At 30.2% G+C, this 9,554-nt stretch overlaps 1 protein-coding gene across 9 annotated transcripts; it reads left to right on the forward strand.

Moving 5' to 3' along the window:
• The first annotated feature begins 891 nt into the window (after window positions 1-891).
• Window positions 892-4,283, forward strand: LOC112775984 (uncharacterized). 9 transcript variants are annotated; one of them, XR_003815869.2, is made up of 6 exons: window positions 905-1,375; window positions 2,389-2,726; window positions 2,912-3,134; window positions 3,352-3,422; window positions 3,518-3,742; window positions 3,945-4,283. XR_003815869.2 is itself a non-coding variant. In XM_029295532.2 (5 exons), exons 3-5 carry the CDS (start codon window positions 3,089-3,091, stop codon window positions 4,229-4,231), a joined length of 558 nt encoding a protein of 185 aa, XP_029151365.1. In that variant the 5' UTR covers window positions 950-1,375; window positions 2,389-2,726; window positions 2,912-3,088; the 3' UTR covers window positions 4,232-4,283. The 9 variants fall into 9 exon arrangements, 2 of the variants coding, with proteins under 2 accessions (XP_029151366.1, XP_029151365.1); XR_011878108.1 differs by having other exon boundaries at window positions 911-1,375; window positions 2,480-2,726; XR_003815870.2 differs by lacking the exon at window positions 2,389-2,726 and having other exon boundaries at window positions 892-1,375.
• The last annotated feature ends 5,271 nt before the right edge of the window (window positions 4,284-9,554 follow it).

Below are 9,554 nucleotides of genomic sequence, written 5' to 3' on the forward strand. Positions count from 1 at the left end.
TGTGAAAAAATATTAGTTAACTCTAATATTTTTTATATTAGAAAAAATTAATTATAAAATTAAAAATAGTGTATAGAATAAATTAAAAGAAAAAAATAAAAATTTAATTATAAATTTGATAAAACTATAAAAATAAATAAAATAATTAGACTTAAAGAAATTTATAAAAAAATTAGACATCTGCAATATATACATTATTAATATAAAATATAAATAAAAATATAAAATATATATTAAAAAATAAATTAAATTATATATATTTATGTACAAGTATATATAACTAATTTTGATAGTTAATTTTTGATGTATATATATATGATCAAGTTGTGTAAGATCATATTCAAGGGTGTCTGAATCCATCTGCGAATCTAAGTTAAATTGGACTAAATCTTCACTAAAATTGACAGCGGATATATATAGTGTGGGGACTAAATCTTTACTAACTCTGTGTCTCATGCACAAAAATTGCGTTTATTATTTTTTGTGTGGGGGAGAGCTGAGTGCATCTCACAATGATGGGAGAAGAGATGAGTTTTTTGTTGTTATGGTGTGAACAAATGGGTTCCTCCAATTTGTTTCATTTTTAAAATCAACAATCACAAATCAGATGGTCCGATTTGTGTTTTTAAAAATAAAAAAATTTTTACTGTTGAAATCGGACGGTCCGATTTCTATTTAAAAAAATAAAAAAAAATAAAAAATACAAAACGGACCATGCGATTTGTAGTTTTTTTTATCAAACAAATCGGAGAGTCCGATTTGTACTTTACTTTTTTTTTCAAATAAATCGGACCGTCAAATTTGAATAAAACACCATATAAAAAAAACACTTAATCTTCCCAAAACAGTGTATTACACATATATTTATACAATATAAAAAAAAATTAGCCCAAAAATTGACAGCATGTGACTCAGTTTAATATACCAAGCTAGCTATCTCCTCTCTACCGGCCTTTTTCCCCCTTTCCCCAATCCTATCTCCTCTCTCGACTCTCTTTTTCAGTTTCTAGTCACTCTCTCCCACGAGCTCAAGCTCTCGTCAGATCGTCTCATCTCCGGTCTCTCACCTCTCGTCTCCGGTCTGTCAAGCTCTCCCTTCTCTGCACTCGCTTCGCCGGCGGCAGAAGCAGACGGAACCGCATCTGGTCCCTCGGGTGGTGGTGGTTGTCGTCGTCTTCTTGCTTCTCACAGTCTCTGTCTCGCACCTGGTCTCGATCTCTCCCTTCTCTGCGCTCTTCGTCGCCGGTTGCAGATGCAACAGATCCCGGTGAGCTGGTCTTGGTTGTCGTCTTCTTTGCTTCGAGCCTTGCCGTCAGCTTCTCTCTTGCCATTAGCTTCTCCTTTGCCGTCAGCTTCCTTCGTGCAACCCAATTCGGTGAGTTCCCCTTGTACTTTCTGTTTCAATTTTGTTGCTACATCACTGCACTTGATTTTGTTGTTGAAAGTAATTTGTTGCTGAAATTTGTTAGCGATTATCATGAACCTTGAATTTGTTATTGACTTGTCAAAATAATCACTTAGCTTCACTTGTATTAAGTTTGTTAGTTGCCGAAAATCATTACTTAGTTTATTAAACCTTGTACTTGATTTTGTTGTTGAAAGTAATTTGTTGTTGAAATTTGTTAGGGATTATCATGAACCTTGAATTTGTTATTGGCTTGTCAAAATAATCACTTAGCTTCACTTGTATTAAGTTTGTTAGTTGCCGAAAATCATTACTTAGTTTATTAAACCTTGAATTTGGTGCTGTTTTGCTGAATAATCACTTAGTTAAATTTTTTGTTGTTGTAAATCGGTAAATCATGTTGGATTTGTTACTTATTATCCTCACTTAAGATTGAATCTATTGTTGTCTTGCTGAAATAATCACTTATCTAGATTTTTTGTTGGTGTAAACATATAAATCATCTCTCGAGATGAATCTTTTGTTGCTAAAAATTATTATAGTTGAATTTGTTGTTGAAAATGAGGTTCATGCTCTGTGCAATTGTTCAGTTAAATTGTTGTCCCATACTTTCTGTTTCTATTATTATGAATTATTTTTGGTATTGATTTGTGAAAGATACACAAATGTAGATATAGATGCAAATCAAAATGAAGGAAATGTTGGTCAAGCTTTAAATTTGTTTTATGAAGATATAGATGCCGACTTGAATTTGATTTATTGATTGTGTTATTTTTAGTTTTTTCTTGTTTTTTAAATCGAGAAAGTATTTTGTATTATTGACTAGTTTATTATTATTTTTCTTGCATTATTTGTTATGTCTAAGAATTGATAGTTGATTGTTATTAATATATTTATGAAGACATATACATTTTAAGTTTCAATTTTATTTTTATAATTTTATATTTTTATTTAATTATGACCGGGTCAACCGGGTGAATTAGCGATCCACCGGTTGAACTAGTGACCCGGTGACCCGGTTGTATGACCGGGTCAATTACCGATTCGGTTCTGATAACTATGCTCGAGAGGCAGAGCCTCCTTCTCACTCTCACACTCACAAATCTGCTACCGCCCACCGCCACCGCATGATTTCTTCCACGTCGCCGGCTCCTTTGCGCCACGTCCTGGCTCCTGTGCATCTCCGGCACTGCGTCATCACCTCCGTCCATGAGTCGCCTTCACTGTGTCGTCGCGTATTCTTTCTCCTGTGCCGTTGTGCGTCTCTTGCCCTGGTCACTTCCTCATCCGGTAGGGCTCGGGTTGCTGCTGCCTCCCTTGAGTATGGCTCGTTGCTTACCTTTGCTTCTCTTGATTTGGTTTTGCCTGTCTTGAATTTGAGTTGGATATTGATTGAATTCGAATTTGCTCCCTTAATTCTTTACGTTTAATTGATAGATTTTTACATTTACATGTGGTTTATATTTTTCATTGTTGAGACATATTAAGTTGTGTGATTTATTACAGATATGACACATTCATACAAGAATCTTTTACAAGAACTGGTTCAAAAGGAAGGATTTAGCCTATCTTCTTATATTACAAAAAGTTCAGGCAAGGATCATAATCCGACATTTGTTGCATGGGTGAAAGTTAAAGGGGAGGTTTTCCCTGGAAAAGAAGCCAACCAAGAAACAGGCAGAGATGAATGCAGCAAAGGTGGCTCTTTCATTCTTAAAAGAACAAAAAGGTAGTTTCATAGTTTTCTATTTTATAATATGTCAATAAATATAGATGCTGAGAACTGATCATCGTTGAAATGCAGTAAGCGAACTTCTGCACAACTTAGGGATAAATTCTTTTTCAGAATTCCTACTATTGTTGTTGGTAGTGGTGGTATTGTTCTAAATGGAAATTTATTGCATTAATCTTTGAAGTAGGTACCTAATTCATTGTTTCCCTGCTAGATCTTCCGAAGACGGCGAAGAGGCCTGAGTCAGAGAGGAATTAGCAGCATTCTCTCCTGCATCTCTTATTGGTCTAGAGCAACTCTTTAATTGGCAGATTCTTGCATTTACATGTGGTTTATATTTTTTATTGTTGGGACATGTTAAGTTGTGTGATTTATTACAGGTATGACACACTCATACAAAAAACTTTTACAAGAACTGGTTCAAAAGGAAGGATGTAGCCTGCCTTCTTATATTACAAAAAGTTCAAGCAATGATCATAATTCGACATTTGTCGTACGAGTGAAAGTTAAAGGGGAGGTTTTCCCTGGAGAAGAAGCCAAAACCAAGAAACAAGCAGAGATAAATGCGGCAAAGGTTGCTGTTACAATCTTAAATGAACAAAAAGGTAGTTTCATAGTTTTTCATTTTATAATATGTCAATAAATATAGATGCTGAGAACTGATCATCGTTGAAATGCAATAAGCGAATTTATAAATTCTTCTTCAGAGTTCCTACTATTGTTGTTGGTAGTGGTGGTATTGTTCTAAATGGAAATTTACTGCATTAATCTTTGAAGTAGTGACCTAATTCATTGTTTCCCTGACAGACCTTCTGAAGACGGCGAAGAGGGCCGAGTTAGATAAATTAGCAGCGTTTTCTCCTGCATCTCTTGCTGGTCTAGAGCAACTCCTTAATGACACTTATGTTAATCAGATCCAAGAACCAATTGATTATCACAAGAGAGTCGATCTAGTTCACAAATTCAATATGATTTCTCGGAAAATTTATGGTAACTATTTGTTCATTACTTCCTTCTTTGATAATTTGTTTGGATATTTCATAGGAGTTGCGCAGCATGACTGTATTTCCACATTCCCACATGAATGGATGTAATGCTACTAATTATGTAATCTTTCTTTAACTTAAGTATCAATTTTCTTCACAATTGTGGAATTGAATACTATTTTACTTTTTTTTTTATTAAAAAAGCAACATAGGAAAAACAAGTAGTTCTTCGTATAGACCATTGAGGCATTGACTCTAAACCTTCATGATTCTTTTGCCATTTTGATTCACTTTAGCTCATTTATTTTTTTTTTGTTCTAAGGATGTTATTTTGGAAAAGAAGCATCTTTTGCATTTAAATCTAATAGTTTCAATGTTAAGAGAATTGTGAAAACGCCATTTCTTGTACATCAATCATTTCACAAATTGAATGCTATTATCCGAGACGGATAATCCCCTTATTCCAAAAACAGAAAAAATGACCGTAATTCAAATTAATATGACCTTCTAGTTCTTGGTATACTTTCGCTTATTCTTTCTTCTATTATTGGTTGATTCAATGTTGGTTAGTTTCTAGTCTTTTTATAAAAATTGTCTCTCTAACTAAGATTCAGTCAATTTAGTGGTAACATCTCTACTACAATATACCAACTTCATTCTCTCAAGATATTGGATCTTTTAAAAAACATATTATTGGGATCAGTACCAAATTATTTTGGCAGGCATGCTTTCTAAAATTGAATCATTTGATTCATTCCATGTTCTCATTCCTATGGTTAGCTTCGCATTTGGGTTCAGTATTAATCTTATATATGTTACTTATTAAGAACTTTAAGTTGAACTATACACACTCCATGTGTGTTATTGACCTTTTATATAATAATTTATTCGAACCAGTGCCATCAGAGTTATTTATACTATTAGATTGCTGTCTTTAAATCTATCCCACAATTAATTGATGGAAAAGATTTTACAAGATATTAACAACTTGACACTGTTGGAATCTCTTGATCTTTAACCAACTTGGGTTGGTCGAGTGGTCAGCTCACTCGTCCGCTTAAGTAAGTGTTGGAGGTTCAAATTCCGCCGCATGCAGCAACCCATTAGACCCTTAAATAGAGTTCAGATCCGCAACGAATTAGTACTTGACCTGTCGGGTTGGGAGATACCATAGGCAACAACAAAAAAATCTCTTAATCTTTCAAACAACTTATTTTCAGGACAAATTTTTCAATTCATATCTACTTTTTTTTTTTTTTTGAAGTTTTGAACCTCTCATGCAATAATTTTAAAGGCAAAGTTTTACGGAGACCCAACTTCAAAGTTTCACAAACTTTAGTTATGTGAAAAATTTAAAATTTTGTAGATTACACTCACAAAGATGTCTATAAGATGAGAAATCACACTAAATAAAAAACAAACAAGAGAAGATGATGACGATGATGTTTGCGACAAATTTTTGGATAGTGTTAATTGCAGTTTTCTTTAGTAGAAGATTTCGGCATTCATATTTCAAATGTTTAGGAAAATTCTATGACGTGGTGATCCAAAAGTTCAACTTTACTTTCTAAAGTATACATCATCAAAAGCTCTCGTAGTGGCAATCGTAAGTAACTTAACTAATTTTTATTCAAATTTTTAAATTCGGTGTAATATCTTTAATTCTCTATGGATATATTTTCTTCTATTCTTTGCATGCCAAAGGTTTATTCTTGTACTTAAAGGGTAATTTTAAAAAAACAAAAACACAATTTTTATTCACCTATGCCAACACTCAAAACATACACTTCTTGTATAGCTCACTTGCACCTTTGCTTCTCTCTCACTTAGGCTTGGTTTGGTAAAGCTTTTGTTTTTTAAAAGTAACTTATAAAAGCTGTCTTTTAAAAGATAGCTTTTTAAAAGCTGCAGCACTTGCATTTGGTAAAATCAAATTAAAAATAACTTTTAATAAGTACAAGCACTATAATTATGTTTGGTAAAACAACTTTTAAAAGTTGAAAAAATTATAATAAACATATTTATAACAAAAAATAATTTTTTTCAAATTTTTTAAAAATTTATATAATATTTTAAAATAAAATAATGTTAAAATAAAAAATTCATAATAAACATAAATATAATAAATAAATTCTTTTATTTTTTAACTTTAAAATTTTATATAAGTATCATAAAAATTTATTTTATCCTAAATATCATTACTAAAAATAAAAAATAAAAAATATATGAAGATTAGGTTGAAAAATAAAAAATATATGAAGATTGTGTTAGAATTTGTGAAGGTTAGGATGAGAAGTTAGAAATATACGAGGATTTCAATGGCAATATAATAGTTAAAAAAATTTGGTAAGCATAAGTCAGCTTTGAAAAGCTCCCTCTTAGGTGCTTTCAAAAGCACTCCTAACTTTTAAAAGCTATAAGTACAAGCACTTGAGCTTTTTAATTTACCAAACGCAAAATGACATGCTTGTGCTTTTAAAAAGCACAAACACCTCTTAAAAAGGCTTTACCAAACTCAGCCTTAATTTTCACACTACACTATACAAGGAATTCTGAAGCATATTTCGGCTATCAAATCTCATTAAGCAAACTGTAGAAGAAGGTACTAAACTTTTAATCCTTCTAGAATTAGTGTTGATATTTCTTTCGTATACCTATTGTTCAAGGTAGGGTTAAGTATCCATTTTAAAGTATATATACACGTATAATGATGATAATAGCCAATTTAAAAATGCACCAAAATATTTATAAAGACCAAAATCATAAATCCATGCACTAGCTAGTTAATGAAATGCAAGTATAGACTGAGTTCTGACCATATATATATATATACTAAATTACTAATACTCAAGTAAATTTGCAAGGAATTCTTATTTATCTTTGACTCTCTACATAATTTGCAGGATTTGGGGGTGCATAATTATTTCGCTAAGTTACCAAGGTTTTCCACGTGTGTTATCTTTTTTTTTTTTTTTTATAAGTTAGGAGTGAGATTTAAATTCTAAATTTTTAAGTGAAAATAAAAAAATTATGTCATTTAAACTATAAATTATTAGTTATAATAACCAGACATGTATTCACCAGAATTTTATTTTAAAGTTATTTTAATTATTTGTCAATCATAAACACTTTATTTTTATCTTTTTCATATGTTAAATTGAGTTGTGATAAAAATGTGTTGTTGGAATCGTAAATTAAGTTAAAGTTGTTTTTATTATTTAACAATATATAATAATTTTATATTAGCAATATATATAGCTTTTTTTAATTATTATAGTGTAAATTATTATTGTTTTCCAATACGTTGCTTTTACACTATAATAATTAAAAAAAAAAAGCACTAATGCCCAATTTTATTTCTTTTTAAAACAGTGTAGATAGATGTAGCAGGATTCTTTATGAATTTAGTGCACTTAGTTTCAATTTCATTACATACTTCTTTCATTTTAAGATCCTTGAAGCAATTTAAATATTTAATACATTCACAATTATATGTATCTATAATCTACTTTTAGATGGAGTATTTTAAAAAGGAAAATACTAAAAGATTATTAAAATTTATTGTTTTTGGTTATTTTAGTTAATTTTTTATTAATATTTAAAAGTATAAGATAAAGTATATTATTATATTAGTAGACTAAAGAAATTAGACTAAACAAATTGAATTGATAATTAAGTAATAGTTAAAAATACTAAATTCTGAGTTTTGATGATTTCCTAGTATTTTTCTTTTAGAAATGATGATTTTTTATTTTTTTGGTGTAGAATGATGAATTCCTTGTTGGCAGATGATATGATCGAATATTCTCTTTTTCTTTGTTAAGAAAAAAAAGGCCCGGAATATAACTTATTCCTCTCAGTATTGGATTTTGGGCTTTAATAAACTAAGATTTAGGCCCAAATGAATTTAAGCTCAAATATCAATCTAATCCTACTTGGCAAGCTGCTTCTATATATTTATTATGTGTAGAGAAACTTAATTTGCGAGAGTTTGACATTACTTACAATGAGTGCGTATAAAGATCACTTACAAATTATTTTAAAAGAGCTCTCGTAATAGTAATAAGGACCAGAATCATGTTCTTATAAAATACGAATTGAGCTTTTATCGCGTGTATTAATCTTCTTTAATAATGTATTGCTTTGTTATTAATTTGTTGATATTAAATTTGTAACATAATAGAGAACTTGAATGAAAATTAAAGAAATGTGTTTAGCTTTGAATCCTTCTCTCATATTAAATTGGGAGGATTCATTCCAAGTTTATATAATAATGACTAAACTTGTTTTGACTTTCTCAAGCTTCCATCATATATTGTTGTTATCTTTGCCCTCCTATCTTAAACACAGGACTTTGAAATTATTAAAAGATGCATCAAAATTGATGTTTTTATTTATGAATTGGAGTGTGTGATATCATTGTGGAGGTGGAAGAGATTAATAAGATGTTTCAGAGTCATCCTTCAATTCATGTATAATTTAATTTCACTTCTCAAATCTATCTATTACTTTCAATATTTTTTTTATTGTACAAGTTGTACTAAGATTTAAGCTATTGATAATCACCATTATCATGTCACATTGACATAGTCCATGAATGGAGAAAAATGGGGTTGGACTTTCGGCATTATTAGTTAACAAAGGTAAAATAAAAGGTTTTTAGCATTTTTTCATACATTTTTATTATATTGAAAATTTTTAAAAAGTAATATTATTGTTTATTAAAATTTTTATTTGTGACATCCTTAACATTTTTTTCTTTATATTAGAATTGAGATTGAACGAGTCTAACTCAACTCAAAAAACTAATTTAAAGTGTGAGGAACGACTAACACTTATAAATCTATTTAGGTAGCGTTTGTTTTAAGGTACTGAGACAGAGACTGAGAGACTAAGACTCAGTATTATGTTTGTTGGTTTAGAGACTGGTATTAAAACTTTTGTCTCTGTCCCTAAAATTTCAGTATTTCAGTACATCCAAAAAGTAGGACACAGTGGACTAAAATTTTTAGAGATGGAGACTGAAACTTTAATAACATTTTATACCTAAAATATCTTCATTTCAATTAATTAATTCTAATTTTACCCTTTGTACAAATTAAATTAGAATTTCATTCTTGTTTCAATTTCTGTCTCACTTTGCACCAAACAGAATATTGAGATTTGTTTCAATTTCTGTCTCTTAATCTCTGTTTCTCAGTCTCAATCTTTCCGTCTCTATCTCTCCATCAAACGCTACCTTAAAGATTATACCATTCATATTTCATAGTCTTGTTAAAATTCACCTTGGAATAAATACGAGACTAGCCATAAAACCTGTGCATACACGCCACGCTAATAATATAATAGGTTGATAGATAATATTATGTCTTTAATACTCTTAAGAAATGAAAGAATTTGAGGCTACAAGTATATAAATATGGACACATGG

Source organism: Arachis hypogaea, chromosome 19, assembly GCF_003086295.3.
Source record: "Arachis hypogaea cultivar Tifrunner chromosome 19, arahy.Tifrunner.gnm2.J5K5, whole genome shotgun sequence".
Classification (NCBI taxonomy): Eukaryota; Viridiplantae; Streptophyta; class Magnoliopsida; order Fabales; family Fabaceae; genus Arachis; species Arachis hypogaea.

Excerpts from the sequence above, each read along its gene's own strand:
- LOC112775984 (XM_029295533.2), top strand. The coding sequence starts at position 3,089 with ATGAATGCAGCAAAGGTGGCTCTTTCATTCTTAAAAGAACAAAAAG. Across the intron at positions 3,135-3,517 it reads ATTCTTAAAAGAACAAAAAG|GTATGACACACTCATACAAA; the intron begins GTAGTTTCATAG and ends GATTTATTACAG. Across the intron at positions 3,743-3,944 it reads AATCTTAAATGAACAAAAAG|ACCTTCTGAAGACGGCGAAG; the intron begins GTAGTTTCATAG and ends TTTCCCTGACAG.